This window comes from Ammodytes marinus (assembly GCF_949987685.1).
Source record: "Ammodytes marinus genome assembly, chromosome: 6".
Lineage (NCBI taxonomy): Eukaryota > Metazoa > Chordata > Actinopteri > Uranoscopiformes > Ammodytidae > Ammodytes > Ammodytes marinus.
Window position 1 is genome coordinate 17,485,928 of NC_137235.1, and position 19,491 is coordinate 17,505,418.

General features: G+C 38.2%; 1 protein-coding gene across 1 annotated transcript; it reads right to left on the reverse strand.

Annotated features, from left to right (window-relative positions):
- Window positions 1-862: 862 nt before the first annotated feature.
- On the reverse strand, window positions 863-8,573 carry LOC307251442 (uncharacterized protein; the record flags this gene model as incomplete). The annotated part of the gene is made up of 12 exons (XM_080028813.1): window positions 863-1,363; window positions 2,772-2,806; window positions 3,032-3,081; window positions 3,448-3,478; window positions 3,616-3,717; window positions 3,848-3,871; window positions 3,979-4,260; window positions 4,836-5,225; window positions 5,923-6,085; window positions 6,191-6,336; window positions 6,685-6,773; window positions 8,473-8,573. 12 exons carry the CDS (start codon window positions 8,571-8,573, stop codon window positions 1,265-1,267), a joined length of 1,512 nt encoding a protein of 503 aa, XP_079884939.1. The 3' UTR covers window positions 863-1,264.
- Between the last annotated feature and the right edge of the window lie 10,918 nt (window positions 8,574-19,491).

A 19,491-nucleotide genomic window follows, 5' to 3' on the forward strand; every position in this document is an offset into this window, starting at 1 on the left:
AACACATGGTGAAAAAGTTGCTGCAGCCCTTATCATTGGATGTGTGGATACAACAGGATTGCTTGGCTTCACGCACGTCACAGTCACATTGTTCCACCTGACCTGTTTTGTATGATGTTCTGTAGGTGTGTATTTGACATTCAAAATATGTCCAAATGGTGCCCTCTGCAGAATATTTAGCAAAACTACAAGAGCACTGTAAATTGTCCTTTCCTTCACAGTCGCTGTGCACATGGTAGCGTACAGATATACCAGCACATTTTATGGGAGACACTTCAAAATGTTATGGCCTGCTGGCCACAGATTATGTTCCTGTAATTAAACTCTTGTCAACCTGCAAACAGTGTGAGGTCTGAAAAAGGACCAAGCTTTTGCAGTGAGGGAACCTGTCCTAGTTTGATGTAATTATTTACCTTTGAACATTTCTTTGCATCTGTATGTTGGATGGTATACAGTATGTACTGAATGTATGCACTGTAATACATCTGTGACATGTTAGTTTGTAGGTATCTTGTATCAATACCTTACATTTACAGTATACAGTATATGACTTTATTTGTTTTGTTTCTTTTTTTCTCAGGAAAGCTCTTTGTGATCTTTAGCCTGATACCGTAATTCCTATATAAATAAACTGTACTATTATTTGTTTGGCAAGGCTCCATAAACTGTAGCGTTAAATATGGGATAAATATTGTTTTAACATGAAGTTGATGGACTGTGCTGGGATGCATAGCAAATCTGTAAATATTACTATGAAATCATTTGTAATATTAAACTTAAACAATTCAATCAAGCAATCTCACTTTAAATTTGTTTTATTACTTATTCTCATGATATAGTATATGGTCACATTTCATTTGGTGATGAAGATCATGTACTATAACGGAAAGCTCCAGAGCAATAAAAGGACCAGGTGGGCTGATTGTCTTGTCAACTGCTTTTTCCAAGGCAAAGACTAAAAGTTGAAGCTTAAGGTAAGTTTTTTTTAAACACAAACACAAATTTACAATAACAATAAAAATCAGTTTTTAGATTCACTGGCTCAGTAACATGTGAGAGCAAACAAACATCATATCCTATAAAATTGTACAACTTTACTGCTACACATGAAATAGGAACTGAGGAAATAGCCCTTCCTGTCCTGCTGTGTAACTCCAACTGATGCTACATTGATAAACTCTAATAAAGTATAAACACACAGAGAGAAAGAGAGAGAGAAAGAGGGAGAGAGAGAAAGAGAGAGAGAGAGAATAAGCAAACATTGCTAGTGGACCGGATGGATCGGGGTTGTAAATGTGGAGAGAGAGTTCCATAGAGGTGATCTGGAGGCTGTCTCTGTACTTGTGTCCACACTGGCCCATTCCTGCACATAAACATACACAAACACACACATGTGCAAGCTGTTAAAGATTTCAGCATTATTTATTTTCTTGCAGCATAACTCTTATCATGCCACTGCTTTTACTATTAAAATAAAAAAGATTTACAGCAAATATCTTGAGTATTTCATAACTTCTACCACTTTCATGGAACCTTACAATTTTCCCATTTTCTGACACTCCCAGAGCATGCATGTGGTCTAAGGCATGAATGCTTTGTAAGAAAGACATTCAGCTTTTAGCAGTGAAAAAAGGAAGCGCTGGGGACCGCCCTAGGATCAACCAGAAACTCAATCTACAAAAATATGTTTTACTCCAAAAAATAGTAACCGTTGCTATTCTTGATGGTGAATGTCCTTTGTTTTAAAGGAAAGACACTCCAGATCATTGCAAGCACTGAGACACATCTAATTTAGAATATTTAGCTCATGTCGTGGTTGTTTGACGACAGCTGGTTAGTCTTTCTGTCAGCTTGTGTTACACACATATTAAGAGAGTGTGGAAAGTCGAGAGAACCCTTCATCCAGCAAATTAATCAAAGTGATTACAACTAATGAGAGCCAGACCCAAACTTTGTACCGAAGCACAAATGAAGAATATGTATGGGCTGATGGTGTGTTTTGTTATTGGCAGTGTGTGTGTAGGTGTGTATGTCTTAGCGTGCATGCATGCATGTATGTGTGTTTGTTTACAGCCAATGGATCAGGGAAGTTTACAGTTGTTTGTCACAGTGCATCTAAAGTAGAAACATAGAGGCTGTAGAAATACCAGAAATACCAGAAATACCAAGAGTAAAAGGCTGTCGAATGTCTGAAAAACTGCACATTATCAGCCTAAATTCTGTGTTAAGAGGAATACTGTTGCTACTACAAAGCTTAAAGGGTGGGAACAAATCCCTTGAAACAAGTGTGGTGTATGAAAAGCCTGATTTCTTCATTATAATGTGCAACATCATGGCCAATGCAGATCATTTTGAGTCAATCCAACATATGCCATTTGTGTTTATGTTGTGTTAATCCACTTCTTGAAATATGCTTTAATAAATCTACTATTTACTCCTATTTGAGTACTGTTTGCCAACAACTCCCATTTCAGCTGTTTTAAATGCTTTTGCCTTTTTGAAAGCTGAAACTATACATTTCTGAGCTGTTTTAAACGATCTATGACTTCAGTTAGAACCAGTGACCTGGCTAAGGGCCACAGACAGTCTGAAAGGATTGAGAGATGGACTAATACATTGTTTTATTTTGGTTCTTTGGTGGGATCTAAAACCCTGCCAGCCCTATCCTTAAACCAATGTGTTGTAATGTAAAGGTTAGTATTAAAGTAGCTGGTAGCTATTGATAGCTTATAAATCACCAATTGAAGAGTATGGTATTCATTGATTCTAACCTGAGAGCTGAAGCTTGTACGCCTGAGTGTAAGGTCTGCAAAACAAAAAAACAAGACAAAAAACACATAAATGCACATCTTCAATCAGTAGTTTAGTATCATTATATTTCTGATATGAAGTCCCCTGAGGAAAATAGTAATGTGGGGTCCTGGGCTATATAAACAAAATTTACTTCTTGAAATTCTGACTCCTGAACTTTAAAAATGGTCCAGAAAAAATAACTGAATGAACAGCTATACCAACATGATGATAAACTTACCAACAACATGGTCCTTTGCATGCACTTGAGTCCAGAACTGCGCGTCCTGTCTGAAACAGTTCCACAAAGTTGAACCTTCTATACCACAAACCAATGGAATGCAATTAATGCTGCATTTTTATTTGCAAATTTATATTAAAATCAGTGTGATAATCCCAGACCAAACTGTAATCTATGGAGATTCATATTGTGGTAGTGGGATTAATAGTCCAACTACTTTTTGCTAATGGCCATAATACATTTTAAAATATTATTATAATATATCAACAGTTAACACAGCCTCTACATGTTGCTCATGGCTGTCTTGTTGCACACAGTGAATATCACTCATTTATGATAACTAAAGGAAGACAAATTTTTTTTTTACTGGTTTAAACTTTGCTGTCTTTAAATATATGCACGTTAAAAGACAATACCTTTTCTTCTTTTCCTCGGCCGCTGCTTTTACTTCAAATAAAAGTTAGGAGCAGAAAGAGGAGAGTACACATTACGTTTCACAAAGGAAGGCAATCTATGCAGTGTAAATACGTCATGTCATATGACAAAGCAGAAGTAGAAGGAGATGTACACGTGGTGTGACGTACCTTTCCTGTGTGCCACCACAACCACGAGTGCCATCGAAGAGAGGAACAAAACCACAGCAGAGAAGGAGCCCAGAACAAGGGGCCAGTCCACACCAGGAAAATCTGACAACATCACACTGCCATTATTGTGTGGTATACATATAGATTTGTATTAATGATCACTGGAGAAGATAAATCTCCTTGCAGCTTAGTCAGCACTGATACATAAATTAGTAATAAGAATAGCATCTACCTGGTGATGATGGAGGGTGAATTCCTGAAATATGAGCAAAGAAGCAAACAGTCACATTTTGTGTTAAATTACAACAACCAAAATGTGTCACACTTACTGTTCAGTACGGTACAACCGAAAAATATGTATACCTCTGGTTACAGCCAAAGGAAGGCTGTGCTCAGAGTTGCTCCAGGTCCTTCCCAGGAGGACACTGTACTGGCACTGGTAGAAAGTCACTGGAGTGTCCTGGACAGGCACTGGGAAGCTGGCCTGATGACGGATCACAGTGGTTTGCTGTGTAGCAACAGGAAGTTCTTTACCATCCAGGTAGAGGGAGAACAAAGCGCCGGGGTATGCAGGAGAACCCGTGCATTGCAAATGCCACACGTCCGTCTGCTGCTGGAGAACCAGGGTGGGCACTGGCAGCGCATCTGGAAAAATAACAGTTATATTGAAAGAGCGAAAGGGAGAATTGTTTAATTAAATTAATCATATATGGAATCTATTTTAAGCATAAAGAAATGGCTAGTTCTAGTTTCTCAAATGTGAATATTTGCTGATTTTCTTTGTTATATTGAGTGTGACCTGAATATTCGGGGGTATTATAAATGTTGGTCATTTAACTGTACTGGCCCTCGGTTATCAACAATCATCTCTTCTGTAAAATGTGTCCATGCATACAGGAATTAATCTAGTGATTGTTTTACCTGGATTATAATAAAGGTTGCAATATGTTATTCCTAAATGCAACACAATATCTAATGGTATACTATGTCACAGTCAGACCAGATAACATGCCAGATCAATAAAATAAGTAAATCTTTTTTTAAAGCAAAGAAAATGTAGTTTCAACAATACAATTTGACCTCATTACATAATCACGTAATCAAAGTTAATAGCCACTTATTTGTAAAGATACATTTGTTTTCAAAAAAGATTTACAGAAAGTCAGTGGGGATGCTGTTTACGGGCCCTGACAGCAAAAAGTCACTTGGGATATCCTCACCTTTAATAGTGATTTGAACCATGTTGCTGACAGTTGAATTAACCAGTCCCCCTGTGTTGATGACCTGGTAAAGGCAGGTGTATCCGCCCTCCTCTCCTCCCCTCAGCGGCCCCACAGTGAAGAGTCCCGGCTGGGGTTCGGGGTTTGATACCTGACTGGCCTGAGGCTGGAGGATAATAGATGTCGCCCCCGTTTGCTGTGCAGTCCTCAGCAAAAGGAAGGTCACTGCTTTGTTGCTGTTGTAGGTCGACTGGGACTGAGGCTGGGACGTAGGAGCGGGGACTGAGCAGCTGAAGGATAGCACGTCCCCACGACTTACCACACCAGTAGAGGGCTTCACAGACAAGACTGGCGGCGGGAAAGAGGGTATGGGGCCAGTAGGGGCAGCATCTGGAGACGAACAGGAAGAGAGAGGAAAGTCATATAATTATCTGAATATATTTTTGGCCTTGTTACATTAAAGGTGCTCCGAGGAAATTTCAGTTTGTGTTCATTCTTGCACCCCCTTCGGACAAAAGCAGTAGTGTTTTACTACGCCAGCTGTTGTTCCTGGGTGAGCATATACCCGGACATAGGCATTAAGTAAAACTCTATAAAAATAGCATTCTTGACTGTTTCAGACATCTTTAAAAGTTCCATGTAGCACCTTTAACGTATTTCGTTCCTTGGCACAAAATAAATGTAAAATAACCTGGTTTGACAATGTTGCTTGCAAATCTCACCCATCAAACCGTCGACACTGGAAGCCAGTACACATTGTGTTTGATGTGTGTGTGTGTGTGTGGTTTCTATATGAAGTGCAGGATGTAACTACCACTACACACACCCACCGAGTGGAGGACAATGAGAAACCACAGAGAGCACCTGCATGCAGCAGTGTGTTTTGGTGGTTGGAGAGGGGCGGATGGGAGTGTTTATTGTTTTATACCACATGTAGAATCTCAACTGATATATGCAGATTGAGCTGATTATCTCTACATGACTCACGTTTAGTTCCACTTTTTTTTAATAAGAGGAGAAGCAACTGCTCCTTTTAATGTTGTCATGAAGTGTGTAAAAGGTTGAAATAAAAGTAGTACATCCGCACCTCTGGGGTCCTCCAGCCTCAAATAGGGACTAAAGGCACTGTAACGACCGTCCTGCTCCTTGTAGAGGCAGCAGAAGAGTTCGCCTTGAACCGAATCCCCTTCTTTTAACCTCACATCGAACTGAGCCTCCTCTGCAGCAGACTGCAACTCGTGGGAGTCCACCTCAATAAATGGAGAGAAGCACCATAGACAAATAAAAATTCCAGGAGCACAGCGATAGACACAAGAGAAAACAAACACACACATCTTACAAAATTAAAATGATACCTTTTCTCTGTGTCGGTACAACATGAACAGAACCCCACGGTAGCCCTCTGGGGCCCGGCAGACCAGAACCAATGAGTCCTTTGACTTCAGATAGATGTCTAGTTCAGGGGTAGGAGCAGTGGGAGCGGTGGTGGAAGCTGATATTCCTATATGGAAAAATTTAACAAGCAGCTTGTTTTTATACAAATTCCTTTTTTTTGTCGATGGAGCAACAGTGCAGCTGTGCAACTCTGCTGTTATTTCTAAACGCAGTGACGCTCACTTTGTACCGAACTGGAGATTGCAGCTGATAGTAAATAGTTACTTAAATATTGAACAATTTAACAACAAACTAAATTGTTTGTGTAAAATGTTTATACTTTTAATGGCAATTTTGCCATTGTGTTTTTCATCCTAAAAAATCTGTGCATTTTCTAGTGGAATCATATTGTATAAATTGTTAGAAAAACCATGAGAAATAATGTTTTTAGAAACAACTGTGGAATGATACATACCCCAACGTTGCAGAGAAGTAAATAGCAGAGTGTATATCCAAAGTGATTGTCCGACACTGACAACCTGCATCTTTGACACAAGAAGAAGACTGAATGGTTGGAGCAAGAAAGCACAGATCATGGGTCTTGCTCTCTCTCTCTCTCTCTTTCCCTCTCTCTGTTTTCTTAATACGTATGACATCCTCTTGAAGACAGAGCGATAGGGGAAGTTGAGATCGTAAACACACTTCCTTTTTTGGAGTCAACCGGTCGGATGTGTGGTATGAGAGAATAAATAGTAGCAGTAACATTCATGTAAAAATGTCAGCAGATGGATGAGGACGGTATTTACTGGCATGTCATCAGGTGTCATTAGGGTTAGTTCTTAACTTCTTCTCAGGCATGTCCACAATCATTTGTATAGAATTTGAGTTGAGCTGAAATCACCGTAAGTGGCAAACATATTGATTTTGGTACATCCATAAGCCCATTTGGGTTTTGGAGGCTAAATAATAGTAAAAATTAAATGTTGAGTACATTAAATTCGACAAACTCTCTCGAAAACACAAATAACGCAAAGTTTTTTTAGTTCAAAGTGGCCTGAATAAGTTTATTAGCTTCAATACACAATGCTGTTCTTAAAAGAAGAAGTAGGCTAAAAGTGTGGGAAAAGGTTTGTGGCAACCACATTTGCATATGATGAAGCAATGAGAAATTAGATAATAAAGACCAAGAATTAGGTAATTGTTAGATAGAAGAAGTGTATGTTTATATACATGGCAACAACTCCAAACTGAAATATCTGTGAAGCAGAAGTAGTTCAGTTTGCAAATCAGAGAGACTAAAATCAAGGAAACTAAAATGCAGAGGGGATTTAAATCAGGTTAGTCTGGTACTTCCATTCGGACCTAGCAAAATTAAGAGTCATATTTAATTATCAATTCATGAAAAGGGAAGATCGGCTGCTCAAGTATTTAATTGGCAAGTGAAGCCATCTAGGGAGGAGTACTAAATCTAATGATAATATTCTTAAATGCAGATCCTTCAGAGTGCCCTGAGTGACTATCACTTTTTATGTTAAAGCCTTTACTCATAAAGAACGACAGGGTGAAATGCTGCAAGAGTGGATACTTTTTAAACAAACTGGGGCGATTTTACCAAACAGAATCTCTTCTGAGGATTGATATTGTGTCTCTGATGTAACTGACTCCAACCAATAGGCCTATATGTATGTTAACAGGGAATTGAACAAGACAACCTGAAAGGCTACTGGTGAGCTGGTATTACATTTTGAGGAAGAGGATTTGTCATTTTTCTTAATAAATACCACAAGTGCTTTTAGCTGTACCAGATATGCAACTGTCCTGATAAAGTCCGACCCTGTGAAATTGAAAAACAAGTAGGCTAATGCATAAGTTTTGGGATAGGCTACAACTACAAAGCCTTTTGCATTGTTGGTAAGCTATAGGCCTATTGTTGAATTGAATTGTCTAAATAGGCTACTTAAATTATATTATCAAAAGTTGAATCATATAGGCTACCAATTCTTACACTAATTTACACACAAATGTAGCTAACGTTAACTTTAGCTTAATTATCACCACTTTATGTCTTGACTGCTACTGCCGTAGTTTTAATGAGGCTGACTTAGATGTCAAAAAAAATCACACTTCTATAAGTCTGTTAACAGACACTTATTTATTTATTGATCTGCAGTTTGTTGTTTTTTTGAATTAGCCTACTTTGTTGTAATGAAAAAAAAACTGAGGTGGAGATGAAGGGAAAAGTAGACTTGCATAGGCTACCTACGCTTGCTTCCGGGTTGGGTCTCGTCCTATATCCCTCAGCATCATTCTTGTGTTGATGTCTCTGTCGCGCGCGGCACTCAGCATCCACGAGCTCACGCGCATGCAGCCAGAGCGGGTAGCCTAGCCTACTCGAGTAAAAATGATGCTATCGCGCTGCACGTCGGGGTAAAACATCACCAAAGAGCATAAAGACACAAAGCGATGCATGAAGACTTTATTCCGGAGCCAGCTCATCTGCTGAGATTTCTGAGGAAACTCAAAGAGGTGTTTGAGGTGTGTGACGAGGACTCAGACGGTTTTATCAGCCCTGAACTCTTGGTGCAGTTGGGTTTTCAGTTTGGTCGAGTAGAACAGGTGAGAACATGCAGGTAACTGTTCATTTATTCTTGCTTTATTTGGGTCCGAGCACCGAGTGGTGCAACGCCCTATTGTAATCGGTCAGATTATTATTCCGCCGCATTATTATTATTCTTAGTAATTTTTGGCACTTTTCACCCCCTTCCCCTGTTGCAATAGTTGAAAAACTCTGCGGGCAGGTCAGACCATAGACCGGTCTCGAAACCAACGATACGTTGCATTTTTTTGCAGGTAGGAGAAACGTACAGGTGTAACTCATTACACTAAGGAAGGCTCAGTTCCTTTAAGCCAGTGGTAAAACCACATGGAACACAGTCATCAATATTATAAATTAAATATGTTAGCTTGCTGCTTTGGCAAGTTAATTATTTTCAACAAAATTCCTTCTTCATGCAAAAAAAAATAACCTCTCAAATGTGTATCGTTGTCTTAAAGCTGGGGTATATGATTTCTGATTGGTCAAAGTTAACATGAGCTGTACACTTTGACCAATCAGAGCGAGGCTCCGATTCTCTGTTATCTTATTGGCTGTTGGGACTGTCCATTCACTTTGGCATGACTTTGTTGGTGTAGAGCGTGTCAGGGAGGGACCATAGGGGAGGGACCAAAGAGAACAAGTGGAGCGGTTGAGGTATTTGAATTCGAATCTCTATCCCAACTGCTATTTTCTCCCCAAATCCTCCACCCCAGCTTTAACATAAACCACTGTATCAATTGTGCTGTATGTTACTTGCCATTATTGTGCATGTGCAGTTCTAGCGTCATAGATATCAAATGGTTGCACTGCAAGTCCTCAAATAGACGTACAGAAATTGAGTGTGATTTTAGAAAAGTGATACAGACAAAATAACTTCAACCCTTATTCATTTAACTTTGCATTACCGGAATGAGTGAGGCTTTGGTTTGACAGTGTTCATGTTTCCCTAGACTATACAGGTGAAGAAGTTGGTCAAATGTCTGGATCCCGACTCTCGTGGGATGATCAACTTCAAGGACTTCTGCCGTTGTGTCCTCTCCATGAAAGGTTAGAATGAGCTCCAATATGGCACCTGAGAGAATGTGTGTCAGTGTGCGTCTATGTGTATAAATGACTGTTTCCGCTAGTGTGTGCCATGTGTGCCCATACATATCGCCATTACCAGCAGGTTATATCATAAACAAATCATGAAAGAAGAATCCCGCCGGAGGGTAAATCATTAATTGTTCTAAGGGTCACACATGTTGTGTTAGCTTAGAGAAGAAGAGAATGTAACTAACAGTGTCTTGTTCCCTTTTACAGTGGCTGTGGGAAGGTTACATTTGTATAACACTAAACAGGACATTTTTAGCATTTGCATCCTCTTTATTGTTGTTTAACTACTGTACATCCTCCATTTTGGGTGCTTTTGCCCTATGTGGTTTACTGTGCACTCACGTCTGTATGGGATTTGCTTTCAAACTGCTTTAATGCAAAAGCGATTGATGACTTTATGCATGTTGCAGATGGTATTTAATCTAAACCAAGCCTACATATATTATACTAAAAAAAACACAGATTATTTGTAATTGTAACAGAAACTGTTTGGTTGCAGCGAAAGGAGGTGAAATATCCTATTAACTGAAGGGGTTCACATTCGTTTGCACCCATGATATTTGACTTTTTGTTAAATCAATCTCTTTCATTAAATTAACGATGACAACATATCATTTATTTTTTGTTTGAATCCATTATCTGACAAGTCAATGTTATGAATTGTAGTATAACTTATCATTTATGAGTTTAGTTTAGTATTTTTGAGGAAAATAACAGAATATCTCTAGTAGGGTTCACAAACTTTCAAGCACTACTAGGGTTGCAAAATTCCGGGAATTTTCAAAGTTGGAAACTTTCCATGGGAATTAACGGGAATTTATGGGAATTAACGGGAATTTTGGGAATTAACAGGAATAAACGGGAATTTACTAAATTTAAAGCTACCCAAATGCATTACATTCTCCTAACTATGTTATGTCAGTCCAGGCAAACGTTCTAGACTGTAAAAAGCAGTTTTTTCAACTAAGTTTTAATACATTTATGAACATTTAATTTCAAATCAGATTTTTTAAAAAAGTTTGAGACACCCAACTTGATATAATTTATTGATTTTTACTAGACCAGGCTTACAGAGGCTTAAACAGTGATTTTAAATATAGTTGGGGACAATATATTTTAGCATAATCTTGACTAAAACAACCAGATTTTATGCAAGTACACTTGGCAAATTGCACATAGCACACATCCTACTGCAGGGGTACTGAGGCCATGCCCCCTACATGCACTGTGCATTCCTCCATCACATGGGGGGCATTTGACTTTATTCATTGAATGGGTGGGGTCAGACAGATGAGTAATATTTAACATTCATCTTTTTGTTGTTCAGTGAAATTATTGATTGTTCATAAAATAATCAAAACTTGAAAATTCTTTTTACAAATAAATCTGTTCAAATGTAATGTTTTTTAATTGTATTATTTTGCATGGATGTCTGCCTATGACCCAACATAGTGTTTATATGTTTAGATTTATGTTTGGATATGAAAAAAAAATCATTTAAATTACCGACATTTAGTTAATTCCTATAATTTCCAATTTTGAATATTCCCAAAATTCCCGAGCGAAAGTTCCCGTGGAAAGTTTCCGGAAACTTTCCGGTAATTTACCGGAAACTTTCCACCCCTTTGCAACCCTAAGCACTACTCTATGCCAACTCATCATATTTCCTTCACAGTCCTGTTCTCTTTTTATTCTTCCCAGACTGAGAGTCTCTGTAAAACCAGGTCAACTTATCCTCTACATCAGAACCGGGCCAACCAGGACACAGGCAGGGACAGAGCCTGTGTACTTCCACTGAGTTAGATTGGAACGAATTGGGTTCTGCATTGTTGAGTGTTGACCTGTCTATTTCCCAATGTGAGGGCTTCAAAATTAAGACCGTTAGACTTACCAGTGGGTCCTCGTGAAACCCCGTGGACCAGTAATTTTAATCATTACAACTACATCATTTATGCTAATGTCTCATTGCCTGTTCCCACAAGTGACCTAAAAAAATCAGTCTTTCCAGATTTAAGGGATCATTTTCAATCAATAAATCAGTTTTTTCTGTATTTTGTTGGAGAACGTCTGGCATCTTTTACCTCGTATTAACTCTCTAAACACAACCGTCAGTGAAACTTCACAACGACTTTGGGTTATTTGATAATAGATTGGTTTCATAAAGGACACCACTTATCTGCTCTCTAGTGCAAATTTTTACTACAGGGATTGTTTGCGTTTTGGTCCAGATATTGATATCTGTGTTTTCAAAGTGGTTTGGGCCTATCAGAGCAGCTACATGTTTCATGTTGAATACCAAAGCTAATGTATTTTATACTTTACCAGTAGCCTTCACCAGTAAAGCAGTATTTAACATGTAGCAGCATTTAAAATGATATACAAATACATTGTGGTTAAATGTATTAAGGATAAAACAATCATAAACCTTACTTTGTAACCCTGACAGAGAATGTATTCCGCTTTGTTAAATGTTGGCTAAATTGGTGGATGTGACATTTTTCACTTACTTCCCCTCGTTTAAGCATATTAAGTAACCTAACACCACAAAAACAAGTATAGCCAGTCCATTATCCCAACCAAAACTCAACACAGCATTTTTTTAAATCAGCAAATACATTGGGTATTAAGCAGTGCATACAGTTTTAGCAACTTTGATGGAAAATTATTGTATAATAATCTCAACAGACTGAGGTGAGTCAAGAATTCTTTTATTTTTTTATTTTTTTTTCAGGTTACGTTGGGATCATTAAAAAGAAAAGTGGGGCACAGTTCATCCCAGGGCCATATGAGACAGCTAAGAGTCACTATCGGGTAAGTTTTTATTATAGTGTGTAATGTGCGTGCATGTATCCCTTATTACAATTAGTGTCTAATTGCCCAATTTTGTTGGCTCATTGTAGTTAATCACACCCAACAGTCAGTCTTTTGACACCAACCTCCCTTTTAACTGTAAATGGAGACAATAATCTGGTCTCTGCCTATCCTTGAAAACCTGGATATACAGTACATAGAATTGTATCAGAACTGCATTATTTGAAGTGTTCAAAAGTCAGAAGGAAACTTAATGTGCTAAATGTTCACCCTAAATAGCTCTGAATATAATATCAGTCAAGCTGTGTCACCATTTGATCACTGCCATGTTCGGAGTCATAATGACAGCAGCAACAATGCTGCAGTAAATTCCAGCTTGTACTTCACTGATCTGTCCACTTGGTGGTAGTGTTCAGCTGTAAATGTGCACTCTGGCAGTAGGACGTACAGCATATAAAGAGTAAAAAAACATACTCAATGTGTTTTTGGATTAAATACATTTCTATAAACACTTAATTTTTTATTTATAAATGTACTATTTTAATTTTTTCAGGGCCCTAGCATAAATGACTAAATAGTCAAAGATAAAGGTTTTCGTCCTCCTTATCATCTGCTGTGAATATTTGACAATTATTAAATCGATCTAGAATTATTTTGGTCGTATTGCTACACAGCACTGTCTCACTGTTTGACTCCACCTAACGTCTAGGTAGACTGAGTCATGCTTCATAGTTTAGTTATAACAAGTTAACATGCAAGTTAATAAGTGTTGCACTGTACTTTTGCAACAGTTTACTTTGCATACATTCTCTTGCTTAAGACGTTTTTTTTTCTTCAGTTGACTTCACAGGTTTAGGTAAGTTCAGAGTATTTTAATTGCCATCGGTATAGTATAACATTTCACCATATAGACGGAGAAGTGCTCTTAAAATATTCACACTGTGTGAAATGCAATACGGTCGCTACCTACTGTGTCTTTGATAATAATTTGGTAATACAAAACACTTCTCTTTTTTGGAAATGCTATCTCATTTGTGCACTTCCCCTTGAGTCATGGCTTATAAATGAGTTTCTGGTAGCAGTCATAACATCTTCTATTCCAAGAACAGGTATGTGCTTTTATCCAAGATTACTTTTCATTATTTATCATTTATTTATAATGTATCTGTACTGTGACAGGTAGGTGTGACTTGCAGTTGTAGGAATAGATTTAGTGAGTTTGACTATAATGTATAGGCCTACCTTCAAATAACTGATTTATTGTTAACATTTTAAAATGTTTTTGCAATGACTGATGGGAAGAGACTAAATAAATTATTCTTCAGAATGGAAATCTTGCTGTACTTTTGCAGTGGGGAGACGGACTGCGGATTTTATTCAGCTGTTGAAAAGATGATAATTCAAATGAGAAACTACTGAAAACACTTTTATTAGTTGTGGAACCTGCCTTTAGGTTGGACTCAAAACTATTTTGTTCAGCAAGAGTGAAGTTATGATGATATAATCTACCACGAGACCATTTAAAATCTGTCATAGTACGGATTTCACCATGGCAGCTAGTCCTATAATAATAAGTTCATTAGGCCTTCAAAGGTAATTTTACAATTTTGTATAGGATTTTCGCATGGCTGTATTGCAGTACTCCTTTGATGGTATAGCGAAAAAGAGACACCCCTGACCGGTCATGCCCTATAAACAGTTGTGCAATCGATTTTAAATGTTTATTTATTTTCACAGTATGTTTCCATTTCCAGTATATTTCGATTATTGCAATGTAATACTACTAACTTAGAGTTGTGACAAGACGATGATGCTGTTGCTTCTGAATGCGATGCAACTAATGGAAACGCTTATAAGTAGAATGTTCAAAGGATAAGGAACAGAACATTTGAAAATATTTTATATACAGCACACTTTGGATACACTCTACCTTGTTTTAGTGCTTTTTGAAGCTATAGCGCTCATTTACAGAGAGCTACTGTTTTAAATGTGGTGAAGAGCTCTAATGTTAAACATTTTATATTGTGTTCTATGTAAAGGATCTTTTTATGTTTTAGTAAATGTTTCCCTTGGGTGAAATAGCTCATAACTGCTGCCGGAGAAAGCAGCCATGGCAATAAGATTATTTAGAAGCTGCAGCTAGTCGATGCTCTATTGTTGGTTTCCACGACAATAATGCTGAGTCTGCATGTTCTTCCTGTGTTCCATCTATTGGGTTTGGTCTATGCTGAGCTAATCCCATTTCACTGTAGGAAGGAGTTTTTTCCTGTTGTCGTGGATAGAGATAACATGAACTTATAACTGCTATTTACCCTTCTCACTGATAGCAACCACTATATTACAGTAACATGCCTTCAGTCTCCTGGAGGACCTATGTAAACGTCTCCTTATCTTATTTTCATTTCACTGTCTTTTTTGTTGGATGAAGATATGTTGCTGCTATGATGTGGTGCCCAATTGTTAGAAAAACATTGGGCAAAGCTGTGTTGCCATAGCACGGAGAGGTAGGAATCCCAGGGCTCTGCAGGGTAGTTGAGCAGAGGTCTGTGTGTGTGTGTGTGTGTGTGTGTGTGTGTGTGTGTGTGTGTGTGTGTGTGTGTGTGTGTGTGTGTGTGTGTGTGTGTGTGTGTGTGTGTGTGTGTGTGTGTGTGTGTGTGTGTGTGTGTGTGTGTGTGTGTGTGTGTGTGTGTGTGTGTGTGTGTGTGTGTGTGTGTGTTGGAGAGGAGTGTAAGAAGAGAGGTAGGAAAGGTGAGAGGTGTCTCATTATTGCAAGAGACGTTGTAGGAAAGGATTCATGAGCTTGCTCTCTCCTGCTACTTGGACACGCACATATGCACACGCACGCACACACACACACACACACACAAACACACACACACACACAGACACACACACACACACACACACACACACACACACAGATATAGTAAGTACAGGGGAAGACTCAGCATGGTGAAGGTAGGTGTTGAAAAAAATTATTCCAGACAGATTAAACTGGTTCACTGAGCAGCTGGGAGGATTCATACAACGTGTGTGTGAGTGTGTGTGTGTGTGTGTGTGTGTGTGTGTGTGTGTGTGTGTGTGTGTGTGTGTGTGTGTGTGTGTGTGTGTGTGTGTGTGTGTGTGTGTGTGTGTGGGGGGAGTTGGGGGGGTGGCCTAGATTCTCAGCTCCATAAAATAAAGAAGACAGGGATAGGGGAAAGGATGATAGAGGATGGTGTTGGTTGTATATATGCAATGTGCACAGACAAATGCTCCTCCATTTCTTTATACTATATCCAGCATATATCCCCCCTACAAGGTAATTGTGTTGTCAGCAGTGGAAACACAAGCCAGATCTAGCTAAACCATGCAGAACCGAACCGTGCCTTGGCGACCCAAACCTCACCGCTCAGTGGAAACGAGGCATAATTGCCTCTTTCTTTCTCCCTTAGACTTTTAAAATCTTGCTGCCTTCCTTTTATTCCTCCATCTTTTCCCATGTCCCTCATCCGATTCTCCTCTTCTCCCTCCTTCCACATTAGCCCTTCAGATCAACAGTGAGGAGGAGTTTGCTCTGCAAGCCTCCGCAGAAATGTCATGGTCTGATTAAAGAACTGAGATCTGACGAAAGTGAGGCAGAGAGGCAAGAATCAAGACATCAGAGGAGTGAGAACGTTGAAACAAATAGAAACAAAAAGGGTGTTGAAAGGGGAACCAAAAAGAAACAGAGAGGGGGAGTACAAAGGGCATGTTTGTTGTTTACCATTGTTTGTATAAAAGCACAAAGGGAAAATCAGCCAGCCGAGCCACACTGCAGACAATGTAGCAGAGGGAACATCCCCATCACATTTTCAATATGAACACTTCCTTCGAGTTGAAGGAAGTTTATCTAAAGGTCTAATTTTTTAAATAATGTATTCATGTTTTTGTTTATGCAGTATGCATGAGGTAGTATTGTGCTTCTCACTAAGTAATGCAATGATGCAAATAGCTCATGGTTCATATCAAAGTGTCATTTCATGCAGACTTAATTTATGATTTTATAAACCAATTCTTGTCAGTGTCACTTCACAGCTGTTTGTTTTTGTCTACTCTAATTTTGCCTTTACTAAAGCCTCTCCTCATGAGAGGAACAACGGCATCAGTCATTTGTTCAACTGACAAGGAGCTTTGGAGGCCTTGCAGATAGTAACTTTTAAGCTTTGGCGAAAGTATGACATTGTTATGGCACCTTTAAACCTTTTCGGGAGGATAACTTACTAATAATAATAACTGTAATAACAATAATTCCTCCCACAAGTGTTACCAGTCTTGCTCATCAGCTCTGCTGGTGTTTCCAGGGAACCAACTTGACAGAGTTAAACTTCAGTTCTAACGGGAATATCACAGCAATAACCTGCTTCTAAACCAAGCTAATACTCTGGTTTTGTAACTAGCTTAAAATGAGGATATAACAGTTTCTCTCCTGATTCTGACTTTCCGCTCGTCTCTCTTTTCTCTCTTTCTGTGTACAAAAACATGGAGAAAGTGAGTTTTTCTTAATATGTCCCCTTACAAGGTCAATAACAATTGTAGTAACTGTGATATGGGTTTTGGAAGGCACTGTCAAAAAAAAAATCTAATTTTTTGGGGCACCAGATCGGAAAATAATGCTACTGCACGTGGTTCATCTGGGATGGCAATAACAAACCACTAAGTTAATTTCTACGTTTGACCAAGTTTTCCATGCATCGTATTGAATCATATCATGACTTAAGGCAGAGACCGTAATCTCCATCCTACCGTTTTATTTTTGAGGAATTTGAGACTGACCTGGGGAAGACGTAGAACTTGTAGAAAGTTCTTCGGATGCACTTCTATCCTTTGTTGCCACAGTGTCCCTGACCAAGCACCTCAAATTTTGGTAGATGGATTGTTTTAGTATTTTCCCTCCTGAAGGATGAATTGAAAATTCTCAGTCTAGGGATTACAAACATTAATTTGTTTTAAGTCACTGTTTAAAAGTGTTCATAGCAGGATGTCAAGCAGGAATATTTAGGACTGTCATACAGTATGATGTAGCTGCAGCTGTTCTGCCAGAATAATTTTTATCAAGAACCACAGATCAATGATATACACAGTTTTAGAGTATGTATAGTCATGTATGTGTGAATGCCTGCAGGCATGTGATGTTTGGACAATCCAGAATCAACATGGCTGACTTCTCTGGCCACATTAAAAGGCGGAAAGTTAACTGATATCCCTGTTGACAGCCATGGAAACCACAATGTGATGCCACTTTACAAACCATCTGGTATGATGTGATGTGATGGCACAAAATGACAAGCTGTCTTTTAGATCTACCATTACTTTGTGATCAGAATACAGTGCTTTCTGTGATGTCTTTAAATGACCCAGACTTTACTCAGCTTCTGTTGTTATTGCCATTTTTGAATTTTGATTTAATTTGAGACAGTTATTATCGTACAGTATGTAACGTTGAGTTATGAAGAACTAAAGACAGTGTAAAATCTTTTGTAGACGTTTTTATAGTAGAAAAGTACACATCATTTTCAAAATATGTAATGTACAGCTTGAAAATTTGTTTGTACCCACTGAATGACAAATATTTGGCTTTCAAAATGTTGAATATTACAGAGCTTAGCTTCAGATATTGTAGGTTATAGATGTGAGGTTCGATCTCTCTTCAATAGCATTCATGAGGTATGCAGATGTTGGTATGATAGTGGTTGAATTCATAACAAAACACACCATATACATTGTAAAATTACAATGATGTGTAATGATTGCAATAATAAAAAAAAATGTATACTCAGTGGCGTCTTGACTTTTTGACAAAACAGATATTTGTTATCAAAATGTCAAACACATTTGTGAGTGTTAAAGAGTAGAAAAAACAGTTGGTGTTATTGTTTAGTTTTGTATTAATTGAATATTGGATGAAAATATGGTAACATGTGCATTGATGATGGCCATACTGATACAGATTAACCAGATGTGGGGTCAAATTACAATTCCATTTTACCATCCTGTTATTTAGTTTTTCGAAATGTAATCGTTAACGCATTTGTTATATTTCATACATGAATATTTATATGAAGAATTTCAACCATAAGTCCTTAATGAAACACATGCATGACTCTGAGGTCAGTCTAGCTTGGAGAAAAGTAAAGTGTGGGTTGGTTAATATTTCTTAGTAGGAGTTATTCTTCTATTAGTAGGCTACTCTTTTTTTTAAGATGACAGATTATTTCGATTTTTTGGCGTTTTTCGCTTTTTTCTATTTTTACTATACAGATTTGGAGATACAGAGTTGAAATGGGGCAAATAGGGGAGGACATGCAAATATAGTATACAATGTAGTATTGGAGTGTCGTGAAACTTTAGTGACAGAATAAAACACACTGACACCAGTATGACAGAGTTAAGCATAAAATATCACATGTAATTTCTGACATAATTCAGTAGTTTACTGGATATTACAACAAAATGACTAACCAATATCTAAGCCAATTTGTAATCCAACATTGTGGGGTTGCAACATTATTCTAATTCTAACTCTGTTGGAGAGGAGAATGATCAATGGATTGAATCACTAAAGAAATCCAGTGACTCCTCTTGGTAAAAATGGGACAAAGCTGCAACACTTGATATGTTCAGGGACCATTGTTAAGATTCTCCCTTGGTCTATCCCCTCTTTTCAATGTGCAAAACACACACAAAACATTTATTGCAGAAGATGGCACACCTTGATATTACTATTATCTCAGCTATACATCAGATTCCCAAAAGATTGGA